At 39.4% G+C, this 18,732-nt stretch overlaps 1 protein-coding gene across 5 annotated transcripts in view; it reads left to right on the top strand.

Moving 5' to 3' along the window:
* The window catches only part of slc41a1 (solute carrier family 41 member 1), a 65,647-nt gene that overhangs the window by 26,550 nt on the left and 20,365 nt on the right, over window positions 1-18,732 (top strand). For all 5 annotated transcript variants that reach the window (XM_061833545.1, XM_061833544.1, XM_061833548.1 and 2 more), the window contains one exon: window positions 3,298-3,369. In XM_061833545.1, coding sequence (XP_061689529.1) covers window positions 3,298-3,369 — 72 coding nt within the window. The remainder of the gene's footprint in view (window positions 1-3,297; window positions 3,370-18,732) is intronic.

The raw sequence follows: 18,732 nt of genomic DNA on the forward strand, positions 1-18,732 counted from the left end.
GTCCTGTTTCGGCCAGATCGTTCTGTCACGACCCATCAATACGGAGGTAGGACCCAAATGCAGGAGTATACAGGAGACGCAGAGGTAAATGGGGAAAAACATTTATTGTTCCACGTTCAGGGATCGGGCAGCCAGTCAGGTGCAGCAGCGGTAGTCAGGACGTCGGGTGTAGAGAGCAGGTCAGCGGGCAGGTAGGAGTCGATACACAGGAGATCGATCAAAGCAGGCAGGAGTATCAAAGGAGTCAGGCTTATGGGGTTGGTCGGAGGACAGGCAGAGGTCGGTGCACACGGGAATACGATCAGCGATACAGCAGGGCTGGAACGGGGCATGAACCGCAACGATCTGGCGCCAGACCAGTCGTCCCCATGGTCCTATATACACCAGGACCAATCAGCCAGCATGAGGCGCAGGTGTGCGCCTCCCAATCAGCGCGACCTCGTGGGCACGAGCGCAGCCAGGGCTGGACCGGCAGGATCATGACAAACCCTCGTTTCTCTCTTCCTTTCAAGTTAGTCCTATTAAAAATAGCTAACAAACATTTTCCTCTTTTCTAAGCTTGTCTGTTGCCATGGTGGTGCGATGGTTAGTACTATCACCTCACAGTAGGAAAGTTTTGGGTTCAAACCTACCTGCTGGGACTTTTCAGATTGGAGTTTATAAATTCTCGATTAGCCTGCATGAGTTCTCTCTCTCTTTCTCCCACAGACCAAAAACATGCAAGTTTTTACAGGATGGTCAAACTCTAAAATAGCTGTATGTTATAAATATGTGTCTCTCTTTGTCCATTTGCTGAGTGACAAATGATGCTCTAGATGAATGAACATGTTCTGAAAATTGAAATTGAATCATCATTATATACTCCAACTTGTCAAATACTCAGCTGCTTTTTTGTCTGTCAGATTGCATAGCAGTGTGGCTCATGTAGTTGGGCACATACAGACAAAAAAAAAAGTCTTTCACATCTATCGACAGTTCTAATGACACTGATAAGGAGCCAATAGCTTTCTTTTTCTACTTTTCTTTTTAAAATGATTTCTGTTAACACTGAAACATTTCAAGAAATATGTGTGCTCACACTGACACTGAAATATTTTATATATGCCACGTGAAGAGTCAATGATGCTGTAGTGGTGCACACACCTGTCTTTGATGTGGGCAGCGTGGGATCGATTCCCGCTCAGTGATGGTGTCGATATCTGCCCTGCGACTGACTGGCGACCAGTTCAGGATGTAGTCCGCCTTTCGCCTGAAGCTAGCTAGGATAGGCTCCGGCTTTCCCGCAACCCTTGTTAGGGTAAACGGCTTGGATAATGACATGACATGCCAGCCTTGAAGTGGCACTATAACCCTGCCATCGGAAGTCACCAAAAAGCTCGTGTGATGTAAACATTCTCCCAATGATGACGGCCAATGCGACGCAAGCAATAAATGAGACATTCATGTGGACTGACAACACAGTAGAATTTCTATTTTGAAACAAAGGACCAGATTAAAGCAAAAGTAGAGAACATTCAACACACTGATCTGCAATTGTTTTTTTATTGTTGGTGATGTTCGTGCAATGTCATGTGATACTGGGACAACAGGAGTGTTGTTTCACAAAAGATCCACATGTGTTGCACACATGGAAAGTAGAGGGCATTCTTTTAACAGCTATCCTCGCGGTTTGAGAAATAACTGATTTTGGGTTAACAAAATATGGATTCAAAGTTGAAACAGAAAGCCTTTGCAGATACAGTACACTGAAAACATCTGCAATTAACAAGCAACCACGTTTTTGCATTATGGGATGAACCTGGATTAACCGGAAGTACAATGACACAATACAGGTAGGTATTGAAGAAAATGGATACTGACGTCTCTATAGTGAGACAATACTTTCCTTATGTTACTGAACACATAAATCAATTGATTAGTTAACCTTGAATATTAACTCTCTTGGACTATTACACATCTGTATGTTCCGTGGCATCAAAAAGTATTTTCATTAAATTAAAAATCGTCCAAAATAGATCTGGTAGGCTACTTTTACCTTGTCCCAAATGCCCCCAACACACAAAGTATGCATTGTAAACTCTTGTGGTACAAATGAGAAAAAACACTTACCTTTAGCACAGTCCCATTCAGCAATGCTGTTTATTCCACCAAATATGAGTTTTTACACGATCATTTTTTTTTAAGTACAATCCATAGTTATTACACTAGATTGGCAGATAATGGTCAAATTACATGACCAAACTCAAGATCTAACGCTTCCAAAAAAAAAGCCAGTAATCTTGCCTTTAAGATTTTGAATAGCTGCACCCACAAATGACAATCTAACAGGACATCTTCAAATTCCATTTTGTAATACATTACTGAACATCTGAGCAATAATATAGTCTGACAAGTGTGTTTTATCCCTGCTTTGTTTCCTGCTCTGTTGAATGTGTGAATGCTAGAAAGACAGATAACTTGTTAAATGCTTGGGAGGTTTAAAGCCAAGACAACACTGTTTTTGGGGGGACCACTGTAAATATGATGTTTCTTGAGATTTCTATTTGATTACAGTGATATTAAAAATATGATATTTTGATACAAGGTTTTTGGACCTCTGGTGCCATTAGTACTTTAGAAAACTGTTTCTTTCATATGTTTTGATATTTTTGAACACCTATGATTTAGTGTGATTGTTTGCATCCTCTCATATCATTTGCATGAACATTGGAGAGATCAGTTTGCATAATAAGCAGTCTGCCTATTTTAAAATGAAATCAGATCTCAAACTACAGAAACTATCAACTAGGTTGTACCGCAGCGTTACTTTCCTTTCTTTGCATTTTTACTCCATGCATCAAGGGTAAAAACCAGGAAGTAAGTGTTGTCTGCTGGATTACAAAGTTTGAAGGCCAAAGCAGTGGTGTCAGAGAGACAGATGGAAGTGCAAGATACGGGTAATCCTTTTCAAAGTTTGGTGACCTGCAATGCAAAATCCTGACTGCCTCTGTGGGCTGGCCTTTACACAGAGGACTACTGTTATCATTGACTACAACCATTTGATGTTTGAGAACGTCTGCGCGTGTATGTGCGTGCTCACGCGCGTGTGTGCGTGTGTTTGTGTGGTGTGTGTGTGTTTGGTGAAAAAGGGGAGATGAGATAAGTGGAGTCTGCCTGGGGAGGGATCAGAGATCAGAGCATCTTTGTCTTGAAAACTGATCTCTTATTGTTCTGATGGGGCCCAAGAGGCAACACCGTGCACAAACACATTCACATGCAAGTGATAACTAATTTGTTGTGTTGTGCCTTGTCTTTCAGGCTAATATTGGTCTGATGGACACGAACAAGGACATGTGGAACATGATCATGGGGAACTTGGCTCTCATCCAGGTATAGAAATCATCACAATATGCACACTTCAATAAAGCAGTGGTGGTTCATGGATACAGAAGGGGCAGTGCCCCCCAAGACTGTGACTACATCTCCCTGCATTCTCCCTTCAAATGGTTCCTACAGAGTACTCTAGAGTAAGATCGCGGCATCAGCAGCTCATGCACACTAACTACTGTATGCACTTCTCGTATGCTAAAAATGAGCAAGGAGTCACTACATAGACCACAACCTACTCTTACAGTACAACAACACAACAAAAATGAAAATCAACAGGTGAGTAAAACAGATAATGTGAATGGAAATACACAAAAAACATCTAACATTACAATTGATGCATAAAATCTTTCAACTGTACAATTAACGCATAATGACCATGTGTAGAACATGGCGTTAGGCTGCATCCACCTCTCGCGGCGCTACAGTACATATTGTAAATATGAAAAAGGCAGCACTAATGTGTTTGGCTCAAGTTCAGAATTCTAGTAGAATCCTTTATTGTGCGTTATTGAAAACCCCAGCACAAAGTTACTGTCCACCTGGTAAAAGGCAGTCAGAACCAACAAACAATTACATTATTATCAGACATGGAAGAAATCCTTCTGGCCAAAATTTGTTGTTAAGACAACTGTGTGAATTATAACAGTAGAATATCAGACCAGACGTGAATGTCATCTTTTTTTTTTTGCATACTTCTAGTTAACAATCGTTAATCTCATGAATACACAAAACCGAGCAAGCCCAAAACAGTAGCCTATTATAATAAATGTTCTTTATTGTATATAAGCCTACTGCGTTGGTGAAATGTATATACAGTGGTGCCTCGGTTCTCGAACACAATCCATTCCAGAAGGCCGGTTGAAAACCGAAACGTTGGAAAACCGAAGCGTGTTTTCCCATGACAAAGAATGGAAAATGAAATAATGCATTCCAAGCCTAAAAAATAGTTTTTTAAAGCATATTTTTTTTAGCTTTTCCTGATAATAAACTGCACGGTAGAAATAAATGTATAGTTTAAATACTTTATATAATTAAATCATTTAAGAAATATATTTATGTTTTGCTTAAAATGTAAGCTTTAGCATTAGAGTATGCTTGGCTGAGAGTGCATTGCTGTATTTGTAGCAACTCAGCCCACAGCCTTGTAAACCTTTTTTTATTAACAAAAGTGCATAATAACTTTAAACAACCAATAATGAGGGGGGAAAAGAAACAGACAAATGTTTTTTTATTTGCACAGAAAGTACGTAACGTACAAAAAAATTAACTTGCAACTAGAGGTAGGGTTAATGGAACAAAAGAAAAAAGCAATGCAAAACAACTGTTTCAAATGTCTTTGGTGGGGGTGACTCGCCCTTTTTTAGCAAAGAAAGAATCTAATGTAGACTGTTTCTGCCGTCTTTTAAGCACCTTCCTGAAGTGGCTCATAACAGCGTCATTGAAATTTTGCAGTGCTCTGCAACGTTCTGCTTTGTTAGGGTGATGGACATCTACAAAATTATAGGTAGCCATTTGGCGCAGATAGCTTTTATATCGGCACTGGAGACATCCTTCCTGCCTTCATCCTCATCAGACGACATCTCCTCCCTTCCTCGCCAACACTATCCCCCGCTAACTGCTGCTCGTTTACGAAAATAAGACGCAACTTTTCGACTTCCTCCAAGATCTGTGGCTTCGGCTTGGTGAACACAGTTGCTCCTTTAACAACATCACTTGCTTTAAGGGCATCCTTGTGTTTCAAAATGGTGCTGATCGTGGATTTCTCCATACCATACTTCTTCGATACACACACATCAGATTCGTACTCGGCTATCAAATGCTTCTTGAAGTCTACAGTTTTGTGCACCAATTTCCTTTTTCCAGCATCAGCAGTTCCACTTTCCTTCTTTGGAGCCATGATCATGGGTTAATATTGCTCAATTGGAAGAAAGAAAGTCACTACCGTACACGTCTGCTTGCAGAGGAGTGTGTGGGTCAACTGGTTGCATCGCACGCGTTACGGCGTTACTGGTTTTTTTTGGGGGGTGCGTTCGAAAGCACAATAACAAAGTGTCGGGGTGTTTGAATACCGATTTTTGTTCGAAAACCGATTTGTACGAAAACAGAGATGTTCGAAAAGTAAGGCACCACGGTATTCCTCTCCACTGCTCTGTGTTGCCTTTCAAAATACGAATATATGATGTGTCAAAGATGTATAACTTCGGCTAATTTACAGTCTGATGCTACATTTACACCGAATGCGAAAATGTGCCACCCACTTGAATTTGATTGCAAGAGTCATTGAATGTGCATTAGCTTCATTTTTGCCACAAAGACTGAAGAGGAGGGGCTTCTCCCTCAGGAGGAGATGACAACATTTCCTCCTGCCACACGTAAGCAGCAATGGGCGACAATTTGACGTGTATTGTAGCTCTTGACTTGTTGTGGAAGTCCAAACATCATCGGAATGCCAAACGCCATAGTTCTTGGGTCCACAACACGATCCAAAAATCCACCAACTTTCACCAGCTTCTTCGGGAGCTACTTCTGAATGACTGTTGGTTCCAGTGCTACATGAAGCTGACCTGTCCCAAACTTCTAAACTACAACTGCCTGTCCATTTGTCCGGTGAGTGGCAATTTCATGTCATTATTAATTGGTGTGTCACAATAAATTAATAATCTCTATATCTAGTTAGACGGCATGGTGGATTATTTGTATTTGAAAAATTCCAGAGCAATGAGGAAGTTACTTTTTTAGGTATAAACAGTATTCCCTTGCCCATTCGCAGATGACAGTTCACATCCCTGCATATTCATGGCTTTTGCTCTCAATTTTTTTTCCATAATCTACCTTATTTTAACGATGATAAATTGCACTTAAAAGTTGTTTAAACAAATGTAATGTAAATGTAATGTTCTTCTGCTTACAAATGTAAAATTGTGTTTGTTCTTTCCTGCTTCGCGAGCCCTACCCTATGGTAACATACATGTAAATAATTATAGTCCAATGTGACTAAACAGCTTAATCCACATTTTCTGTTTTTTCTTTTATTGCTACCTCTCAAACAAGTTACCAATAGGTGCAATAGATTCATCATCATTCATGATATATACACTCTTAAGGCTGTGCAATTTGGCAATTTATTAAAAGGGGTGTGTTAAAAAAAAAAAAAAAATAGCAGTCTGCCATTGACTTTCCAAACTAAACTATTTTGTACAAATCTTTATGTTTCTAGGATTTACCAATCCTTTGAATCATTAATTCATTTTCTGAGCCACTTATCCTCATGGGAGTGCTGGAGGCAATATCACCTGTCATTGGTCTTGACTTGGTTGACAGCCAATCGCAGAGCACATAGACCTTAACAACCAATCCGCACTCACTATCACACTTAAGGGCAATTTAGGGTCTCCAATTAATGCATGTTTTTGGGATGTGGGAGGAAACTGGAGTGCCCGGAGAGAACCCACACAGGCATGGAGAGAACTTGCAAACTCCATACACGAGGGGCACTCCTCCACACAACTGTGAGATCAACGCTCTACAGCTGTGCCCCCGTGACCCCTCCTTTGAATCACTAAAATAATATTTTGTTGTTTGATCAGTTTTTTATAACTGCTTCACATTTGTGTGGCATGGATCAGCCAACTTGTGGTACCTTTTAGCAGTTATTCCAGTCAGATTCCTTAACAATATTCTACAATTCATTTACAATTCTTGGTTTTGCTTCAGAAACAACATTCATGTCACCCCACAAATTCTCAATTGGATTAAGGTCTGTGAATTAGGCTGGCCACTCCATGACATTAACTTTGTTGGTTTGGAACCAAGACTTTGCATGTTTACTCGTGTTTTGGGGTCATTGTCTTGTTGAAACACCTATTTCAAGGGAATGTCCGCTTCAGCATCAGGCAACATGACCTCTTCAAGTATTTTAACATGGGCAAACTGATCCATGATCCCTGGTATGCAATAAATGGGCCCAACACCATAGTAGGAGAAACAAGCCCTTATCATGATACTTGCACCACCATGCTTCACATGCTTTCTTCACTGTGTACCATGGCTTTAATTCAGAGTTTGGGGGTCGCCTCACGAACTGTCTGCGGCCCCTGGACTGTATGAAAAATAATTATTTTACTCTCATCAGTCCACAAAATGTTGCTCCATTTCTCTTGAGGCCAGTTTATGTGTTCTTTGGCAAATTGTAGCCTCTTTTGCACATGATTTTTTAAATAGGGACTTTGCGGGGGATTCTTGTAAATAGATTAGTTTCACACAGATGTCTTCTCACTGTCACAGTACTTATAGGTAACGCCAGACTGTCTTTGATCATCCTGGCTCATTGGCTGACCCTTTGTCATTCTGGTTATTGTGCGATCCATTTTGAAGGTTGTTTTCCGTTTTCCGTGTCTCTGGGTTTACTCTAAATTTTAAGGCATTAGAGATCATTTTAACGAAACAGCCAATAATTTTTTTGCAACTCTTCATAATGTTTTCCCTCTACAATCAAACTTTTAATGAAAGTACGCTGTTGCTCTGAACAATGTGTTGAACGACCCATTTTATTCATTTTGTAGAAAATTTAAGACTTTTAAGTGCATCTTATGATCATGAAAATAAAGTACATATTATACATAAGCATTTTAATACTGCATCCATTATTACATTATAGTTAGATTTTCAAGTTTAGTGGGGGCCAGGGCGGTGGATCCTAACTTGGTAAATTTGACATTTTATATGTTGCAGATACTTATGCCGTGTTCAAATCTTCGTGGTCTCCATGATTATTCCTGATGTGGCAACACTGATATGGGACTGGCTCGTGGATGAGTTCTTCATTGTGCTCACCAGAGAGGAGTGCAGGAAAATTGCTGAGAGGTTTGAGAAGCAGCGGGATTTTCCTCTATACTGTGGAGCACTGGATGGGAAGCCCGCGCCATCTCCCAGATCCCAGCTCTACACTTTAAGAACCACTTACACATACTTTTGAGCAAACTTCCTACAATATTACTTAAAGTGCCACTGACACCAAACATTACATTTCAAAACTACAAATGATATTAATAACTTTGATAATAATACCAGTCGGAACAAGTGAGCTAGAAGCATTTTATTAAAGTGCAAAGTTGCGTTATTCTGACTCGACACAATGCTCATCCCAGTGACAGCCATATTTGTCTGTAAGGTCATGTCCAGACATCACATTGGATCCCTAGCATTGAAAACATGCTGTGCTGAATGCAATGGCAGATGAACGTGAGCGATTTTCAAATTTTTCTGACACCCCTTCTGAGATTGAAGCTCTTTTTGAGGAAGAAAACATCTCAGAACTGTGTGAACTGACAGGGGTCATTTAACCATAGTGTTTCAACACATATTTAGATGATGTGTGGATCACTTCTCCACTAATAACAGACTCCCCAATATACACAGACGAGTGGGCACACGAGGAAGAAGAGGGACCCCATTAAATATTTTAAATGACTGGCCCATAATTGTGAATTCCTAAGCCTTTTACAAGTCTTGTGTATGTAGCGTACTCACGAGGACCCATGCCAGGCGAAGTAAATATTATGGGTCTGAATGAATTTAATCTAAAGCTGTATGTTACCTGTCTATTGTTATTGTAGTTATTCATTCTTTATTCTTCTCTTTATTTCCCTTTCTTACGTACTTTATTACTTACGGGTGGCCGGTGGGTGGGTGGGTCGGAGCTCCTTTCTCTTCCCCGCCCCCAGTGACCGCACACGCTCGCCCGTACATGCCCTTCCCAGCTCCCCGCATGGGCCACCCGGAGGAAATGGTGGCCCGCGCATCGAGACACTGAGCACCCCTGACTTACATACTTTATTTTTATTTATATGACGCGGATCTTTTGTTACGTTCTGAGAAAAGGACAACTACGTTGTTGGATGCATCCAACGTATTTCTAGAATGTTCCTATAAGGACAAGGATGGCTGTTGACGGAGGTTTTTCTTAATACTGCTGCTTTTGGACAAGTACACAGACGCCACACTGCCATTTCATCTTTTGGACATGTCCGGAACATTCACTGGAAATAATATTCGCCCATTTGGAACATTCGTTCGACTGTGGTGACATTACTTTGTTTGGCTAGTTAGCTCGTGTTACATGCTACTTAACTGTCTTTGTTTTATGTTGTGTTATATTGTATTGTGTGTGATTAAATTGTCTTAAATGCAATACAAGTCTTCTTTTCCTTTCGGCTTGTCCCATTAGGTGTCGCCACAGCATGTCATCTTTTTCCATCTTAGCCTATCTCCTGCATCTTCCTCTCTAACCCCAACTCCCCTCAAGTCTTCCCTCACAACATCCATCAACCTTCTCTTTGGCCTTCTTCTCGCACTTTTGCCTGGCAGCTCCATCCGCAGCACCCTTCTACCGATATACTCACTCTCTCACCTCTGGACATGTCCAAACCATCGAAGTCTGCTCTCACGAACCTCGTCTCCAAAACATCCAACTTTGGCTGTCCCTCTAATAAACTCAATTCTAATCCTATCCATCCTGCTCACTCCTAGAGAGAACTTCAACATCTTCATTTCTGCCACCTCCTGTTCTGCTTCATCGTAGACGCAATACAAGTGCTTTGAAGTGCAGTGCTTTGTTATATTTTTATAGTTTGACCATTTATTCTAAATTCACATGTAACGGATGCTATGAACCGTGAGACAAATTAGTTCCTCCCCAACAAATTTTTTTTATAGCTCTATACACACCTACCTTTCATTTGGAACCCATAAAGCTCTTGTCCTTTGCATCTGTGCAATCAATTTTTCACGACGAATCGGGTCTTTTGCAAACGTGTTAAGAGTGAATCTATCCTCCCGAGTATGGAAGCAAAATCCAGGAACACAGAGACAGCATTTTGGCTAACATGCGGAAAAAAATGCTAATTTCTCGCCTATACAACATGTAAATATATTCAACTCCGCAGTTGTAAGTGTGCAAAATACCCAAAACCGTCCACAGATTTTTCATGGCAGGAAATGAAAAAAATCGTTATACGGCAACATTCTAATGTGCTGTGAACAAACGGATGATTCCATTCCGGCTAATTTTTTGGGGGTTAACAACATAGCAGATTTCATGTTTTAGGTGTCAGTGGCATTTTAATGAGCAGCAAATTTCTTGTACCTCTTTGTTGAAAGTACACATCAAGAATTCAGATGCCTATCATAATGAACATTGTATCTGCTTTTATATTTTTTCCAAGACGTATTGTAATTCATTTATATATATATATATATATATATATATATATATATATATATATGCAAAACTGTAAAATGTATGGACTGCATTTAATAGGTAACCAAAATGTACACAGTAGAAAAACACCTAAGTAAACCTGACCTACGTCCAAATCCAGCCTCACCTGTGTGGCGTTTGTTCTTCCTGCATGAATATTCTCTGGATACTCGGGTTTCCTCCCACATCCCCAAAGCAAGGATGGTTGGTTCATTGATGACTCTAAATTGCCCGTAGGTGTGAATGTGAGAGTAAATAGTTGTATATATGTACCTAGCAATTGGCTAGGAAACAGTTCAGGGTTGTTGGTCATTCTCATCCCTGACGTTTGGAAGTTCCATCTTAGATACATTAGTCCTGTTTGTCCGTGTTTTCACCACAGGCTGTGCCCATTTAAGTTTGTGTCTGTACGTTGGTATTAAGTGAATTAAACAGTGATCACATAAGTGAAAAGCTGCATGGGGAATAGCATGGGATAAGTCCTTGACTTAGACTTAGACTTAGATTTGGTATAGCTGTGGTGTAGAATCGTATCTTCCCTGGTTGTACAGCCAATGTGCTGCTTGAGTTTGTGGTTGAGTTTTGCTTGATTAAAGTTGCCAAGAATAATGAGGAGTGAATCTATGTGCCTTTTTTTTCAAGTTCCTTTATTTGGTTGGCCAGCGTTTGCAATGTTCACGTTAGTCTAAGGAGGTGAAAACACCAGCGAGTATGAATGAGGTAAACTCCCTCAGTGAGTAGAAGGACTTACATTTCAAAAACAGTGACTCGAATCTAGGCTGCAGTGTGCTGAGTCTTGGCTGCACTGTGTGGTGAGCTCCGTGATGTCAGTACACCCTTTCTCATTCAGGTAAAAGCATATTCCACCACCTTTTGTTTTCCCCAATACCTACGTGCCACAGTCCACTTGGTTTAGTTGGAAGCTGCGCAGAATGACGGGACCATCGGGAATGCGTTCGCAAAGACAAGTCTCTCTGAAGCAGAACATGCAAAGTCTTGCCTTTTCTTTGTGAGATGATGCTCGTTCATTTTGTTGGATAGAGAGCATAGATTTGGGAGGTGAGTCAATGGTCGCGGCATTCGAAATCCACGCTAGCAGAGCCTAGCATTAACTTCAGCATGCTTTCGTCTTTGGCATCCTTTTTGTCTTCTTCAAGGAATGTACGATGAAGCCAAACCATAAGTGAGTATCTGGCAATGTGGGAACAAATGGTAATGGGGTTCCTCAAGGCTCACTTATTGGACCCCTCCTGTTCAGCATGTATATTCTACCCTTGGATGACATTTTTCAAAACGCTAATATTGATAGCATATGTAGATGACACACAGAGGCCCCGTAGCTCAGTGGTTAGAGCACTGGTTTGGTAAACCAGGGGTTGTGGGTTCATATCCCACTGGGGCCTCCACTCCCTGAGAAGGGTTGCATCAGGAAGGGCATCTGGCGTAAAAATTGTGCCAAACGTATATGTGCATTCATGTGAGATGACACACTGTGGCGACCGCGAAAGGGACAAGCCGAAAGAAACTATGTAGATGACACACAGTTATATTTAAGCAGACTCTCTAGATGACCACAGTTCAATTGAGGTGTTGTGTTACTGTCTAAACCATATAAATAACTGGATGAGCCAAAATTTTCTTCAACTAAACCACAACAAAACTGAGACGACTGTTTTTGGCGATAAAGAAAAGAGAACTGTTAGTTAGTTAAAAAGTTTGTAAAAAATACCTGGTCTCACTATCTTTGAAAACCAGACTGAGACCAAGTCCGAAACCTGATCTGATAGATTCCGTCCTGATTTCCAACAGTCATATCAAATCAATCACAAAAACTTCCTTTTACCATCTGAAGAACATATCTAGAGTGAAGACTTGTATGTGTCAAGCAGAAAGAAAAAGAAAAGAAAGAAAGAAAGAAAAGCACATCCATGTTTTTATCTCAAGTAGACTTGACTACTATAATGGTCTTCAAATTGGACTCTCCAAAAAGAGCATTAAAGAGTTGCAGCTCATTCAGAAGGCTGGAGCTCGGGTTCTGGCCAGAACAAAGAGGTCAGACGATATAACTCCAATTCTAAAGTCCTTAAACTGAGTTCCACTCAGCTATAGAATATATTTTAAAGTTCTGCTACTGGTCTATAAATCACTAAATGGTCTAAGTCCTGAATACATGAAAGAAATGCTTACGGAATACAAACCCAGTAGAGCTCTGAAATAGACAGATTCAGGTCAAAGAGTGGAGCGCATTGTCCAAGACAAACATGGTGAAACACCATTTAGCTGTTATGCTGCACACAAATGGAATAAGTTGCCATTTTTTATATATATTTTTTGCTTTATTTTTTATATTTATTTTTTGTTTTTTCCTGTTTTAAATGTATTTTTATGTATTCAGATGGTTTAAATTATGTAAAATACATTAGGTTACCTTGTGGATGAAATGCTCGATATAAATAAATTTGCTCTGCTTTGCTATCTCAGAGAAAAAGCTTTCGACTGTAGATTTCTCAAAGTTGGCGAAAGAAGCTTCAGAGTAGGCTTCCTAAGTCTTCCCTAATGTCGGTTAGTCACGCAATGTCTCAAAAGACAAAAAAGTCAGAATCAGGACAATACTTGAGATTTTGTCATGGACTACTCTTGCACGTCCCTGAAAGGTCGAATCCAGAGGACCTATATTTTATTTGTATATCACAGAAACATAGCTATTTTTTCATAAAACTTTTTTACCTCAAGATCTATTTTTCAATGCTGGGGGAAATGAATTTGTCAGGCGCAGAGATTATTAGAATTTACAAAAAGCCTGTATTAGGGTTAGTGATGAAAATCCTACAGATTTTCCCGGAATTCCAGATTTTTTAATTTTCACGAGAATTGCTCCGGAAAATTGAGGAAAAACTGCCTAATCTGGATATTAGTTGACAACATTGAGCAAACGTGTTTGAGTTCGTTGTTCTGCTTTCTCGAGCGTAGCCACGTTGAGGTACTAACACTAGGAACAGTAACGCCCGTCCCCTTGGATTCTCTCAAGACGTCGCTTATTTTGTGTGGTCTTGACATTAATTTACATGTTTATTTCATAAACGTTGTTAACTAAACAACCCTGCTCCAAAACAACCGGTATTCACCCAGAAACAGGAAATCCAAGTTAACCGTACTGAGCATGTACGGAGCATGTACGAAAGCACATGTTCAGAACTGCTTCACGTAATACGAGCGCATTTACGTCGAAAGTCATCAACATCATGAGGCATGTCAAAGGAAATTACATCAGGTGTGCTCATTGCGTCAATTGCGAGGCAGTGTGACGGTGTAAAAAAAAAAAAACACAACAACATTAGACTATCATCCACCTCGTCACTTGATTCGGGTGTGGGCAATACGTGGAGCCCGTGCACATAAGCAAGCCGGCCTCCTATTTACGGCAATCCCGTGGTGCATGCCCCCCACAACAATATGTCACGATTGCCGACAGGAACGTTTTCAAAACATTGCAAGTAAAGACCGTTCGTGTTTATTCCTGGACAGGCCAGTGCATTTAACTTTTATTCAGATAAAGTTTGTCAGATTAAGAATTTTTATTGATGAAAAATTTTAAATACCGTTTTATATCATGTTCTACTAATATCAGTTGAAATTGGAAATTATCATTTCTGGGTTTGAAGTTTTAGTTTTCTATTTTAGTTATGTATTTGTTTATTTTATTTTTAATTTACAGTTATGTTATATTAATCCAGTAAATTATTTTAAGGCCATCCCTAATCACTGTGTATATGTATGTATATATATATATATATATATATATATATATATATATATATATATATATTAAAGGCAACTGATTATACTATTAGTATTACTAGATCTATATCTAAGATAGTGAGTAATGTGATCGAGTGTATCAGTACAACGCGACGTAACAAGTTTGAGACTTAAATGTTCAGAGTAATTACTACAGATCAACTTCTTTAACATGTTTTGCTGTATGGTGTAGAAATTCTTGGATATATTTTCGTGTATATTCTATATCTAGACTATAATATGTATAATGCGGGGAAAAGGACAATTTTAGATGTCTTTTCACTGAATAGTTCACTTAATTCATTTGTCCGCGAGATAAGATGGCATATTTTAAGCATATTTTAATGACAAATTTTGTGCCATCCAGTGATAGGGAGATGGGGGGCAAAAAATCACGGCTTGGCCCTTGGGGAACTTCTGGACAGGACTTAGAAATTTTACTTTCAATTTTTGTCTAAATTTTGTTAACAGATATCGCCAGAATGCACCACAGCCATCCATATTTTCAAAAATTTCTCGGGGGGGCATGCCCCCGGACCCTCTTCGTGCTCGCATTTGTTATTTCAGGAATTTTCACGAAAGTCCACTTTCATCTCTATGTAATGAGCCTATCTTCTTAAAAAAATCTAATTAGTTTTTAAATGCTGAAATATGTCCGCTCCTCGCATGCGTTCTTTCATGGGTAGGACTGTTAACAGTTCTTCTTTTGTGATTATATCAGAAAGAACCATCCGAATAAAAATGCACAACTGGGCTGTCACTCACATTTGTAGACTCTGATAGATAATGGGTCTGAATGAAATTCTCCCCTAGTGGGGTATCAATTATCTTGAGAACGGTGAGGGAATAGTCTAAAACTGTAGGTCAATGACCTAAAAAGACTGGGACCACAGTCACAAAGGTTACCATTAGTAACACGCTATGTCATCACGGTTTGAAGATACACATCCTCCACTTTAAGCCAGCACATCTAGGCCCATTTGAAAACACTCAGCCCAGGCAACTAAAGAGTAGGTTTAGGTCTAATAAATGTTACATGAACAATGTAAAAAAAAAAAAAAATTCAAGTTCAACTCTCCCCATAAAATATCAACATAATGTAGTCATTAAGAATAAACCTTAGTTGTTAAAGCACTAATCCAGAGGAAATGTATTTTATTTGTCTATCATACAAAACAAACTAAAATTTAATTATTATTTTTTTTTTTAAATTCTCAACACAACAGAAATGAAATAAATTATCGCCTAAGTGCACAATTTTCTATGCCAGACAACCCCAGTAAAGAAAATGGCTTCCTATTCAAACAGTCACGCTGTGAGTGGGATCTCGAGGAGATAGACAGCAGTGATGAAGAAGTTTTTATGGAATGCTCTGTGGAAGAGATAAGAACTGAAGAGAAGGAATTTTCTAATTCTTCCCATGTTCGAAAAACATCCCATGCGGGTGTAATTCAACAATATTTGTTCGAACTGGAGTTGACGAGCACAACACAAGGACGGTATTCGGGGAGACCTGACGACCTGACCTGGAACTTTGCACCCAAAACACAGACTGGTAAGTGCCTCGAAAAATCTACCATACACCTTGTTGATGAAATAATCTAATTCAAACACGTTTAAACGTCTGATGCTGCTTCCACACAACAGTGAGTCGTTTTGTTGGTTTTTGTTGTACTAGCGACTGAGTCGACATAAAATAAAAATTGAAACCTTCGGTATGGTTCTGCGTTTAAAGATCATATCGATAACATTGTCCATTTCTTAATCGTTGTTAAGGTAGCTTTGCATACATTCAAGTGTGTCATGTTTTCTCTTTAGTCAGGAGATAATGAAAGAATAAATGATAGGGCTTTACGCCACAGCGGCAATATTTCAGCCTTATCTTGGCGAGCAAAAGATAGTAATGAAATACAACTTTATCCTTAAAACAAAACAAATAACATTATTTTAACCGATTATATTTTTTACCCAGGTGTAAATGTGGAAATTGCCAGCCAATGCCTTCCCAGGGAGAATGCAGCTGCTGTCAGGAATTTACAGAAACCACCCAGAAGTTGGATGGAACCGCCTTGGCTTGCGTTGTTAACCACAAAGGCTTTCACCCAGTCTGCCTAAACCCATTTGTATTGGAGACAGCCTCGCATGTCTTTCAATACCATTATGGCAGAAACACCTTCACAGGAGAAGGACATGAAAGAAATCGCTTAAAGACGTTAAACAATAAACATTTGTATATGCACATGCTAAATATGATACTGTTTCATTCCATAATGTCATTAGGAGCTGGAGAGTTCAAATCCAGAGTATGCCACCTCACCTTGCTTTCACCATGGAGGTCATATTTACAGAGATTCACAGAAGTTGAGAAAATTACTATTGAACAGACCGGAATAATGCATTACTTTTTTGCATCACGCAACATGACTGGTTTATCAGCATGCGTCAGAAGTTTGTAACATAAAACTTCTGCCACTGAAGTTCCATTAGGATAGAATTTAGTTTCAGTTTAACAAACCGAACACAGTTTTTAAATCGGCTTCTTCAAATTCAATTTTTTTTTTTTCCCAACCTTTTAAAAGCTTTGATTTAAAAATCTTGAAAAATTATCCTGAATAGCCAAGTCTTTGCTTGGTTTTGTGTATTGGCTACTGAGAGGTGGTGGTGCTTGGGGGTCAGCAAAGGAAGTCGTTTGGTCTGCATCCACGTAGAGTGTCCAGAGCACTTCTAACAGGCGTTCCACATACCCTGAAACATGGAAATTACATTACTTCATACATATGTAGATATTGATTTCCTGGTTTACTCCTTTATCCTATAGCAGGGGTGTCAAACACAACTTCACAGTGGGCCGAAATTTTAAATTGAACAAAGCCGCTGGCTAAGGTTGAACAAATTAACCTTTTGATATGGAACCAAACAAGTGTGTCATACTTGTAATACTAGCGGGCCACCTCTAATATTAATTTGAAATTGCCTCACGGGCCAAATATAATTACAATTTGGGCCGCGGGCCAGAGTTTGACATCTGTGTCCTATTGGTTAAATGTGCAAGTGGCAAGCCTCATAGTGAAAGTCTTTCTGGAAAACAAAGATTACATCCCTCGTTGGCATTCAAAGTTATTCTACTTCCGTGGACGAATCATTTGACTATGTCAAATTTTCGTCAAGCTGTTCGAGTGGCCCTGTCATAAAATTTACATCATAAATGTTTTTACTTTACATTTTGACTGTCTTCTTTGTGACATCAACAACTGAGTATTTGTAATTATACACAATATTATACTTTGATAGGGCTTTTCTTTGTGTCGTTCTGCTTTTCTTTCTTTTTCTTTTTTTGTGTGGTGGGGGGGGCCTCACCAAATGTACAATCCTGCATTATCTTCTTCATCGTGTTATGCCTTTGTTTTGCCATTGGAAGGTTATGTTGAACATCAAACTGCCATATTTGTCTTTTGCTTGAGCCCGGTGAGCATTCTCGTTGGAGTGAAGTGGTGCTAAGCGTAATCGATCAAACACAAAATTGAAAGTTAACTGATATCTTACAGACTAATTCAGTAATTGTCATTTACTGGTTTCTCATCCCATCATATCCAAAGTGATACATCTTGGGAGTAAAGTGGTTCACAACACTGTGGTATCCCTTGATACTGGAGGTCTGTCCCAGTGGAGATAGATCACATTGTTACTCAAATAGGCACTTTCAATGATGTCTGCCAGCTCTTCGTTCTCACTTGAACCTACATCAGATACACAACTTCTGATAATGGGTCTAAACTGACATTTGTGGATATGGCCATGGCAGTAAGCATGTGAATTATACACAAACGTTTTTTTTATTTTGAAAAACAAGCAATGTTGATAGTTGTACAGGCACATGGTAGTAACCTTGGCTTTCTGCAAGATAAAACAAAAAACGTTTAATTCATATTTTCAATTTTGAATATTTCGTCAGATCAGAATAATGTCCATTGTTTTTAGCACTTTCTTCGTGTTATTTACATGCATTTAGCCCGTATTATAATGCACCGAACACTTGAGCCCACACACTGCTGTCGTCGAATTTGAGGAAGACCTCAGCCTCAACAGTATATTAACTTTATACAGTGTCCAAATTTTGTCACCTCCTAAACATCATATTGTATTTACATTTAAAACGAGGTAGATACTTGTCAATACTAAACAATTGAACATGGACGTAAATGAACACAGACGTACTTACTTGCTAGCGAAGCCACGTGAATGCTGCACAGGGTTTTCAAAGCAAAGTCCTCCGTGAAATGCTTGGAACATAGTACTGTCGACTTTGA

Source organism: Syngnathoides biaculeatus, chromosome 10 (genome assembly GCF_019802595.1).
Source record: "Syngnathoides biaculeatus isolate LvHL_M chromosome 10, ASM1980259v1, whole genome shotgun sequence".
Lineage (NCBI taxonomy): Eukaryota > Metazoa > Chordata > Actinopteri > Syngnathiformes > Syngnathidae > Syngnathoides > Syngnathoides biaculeatus.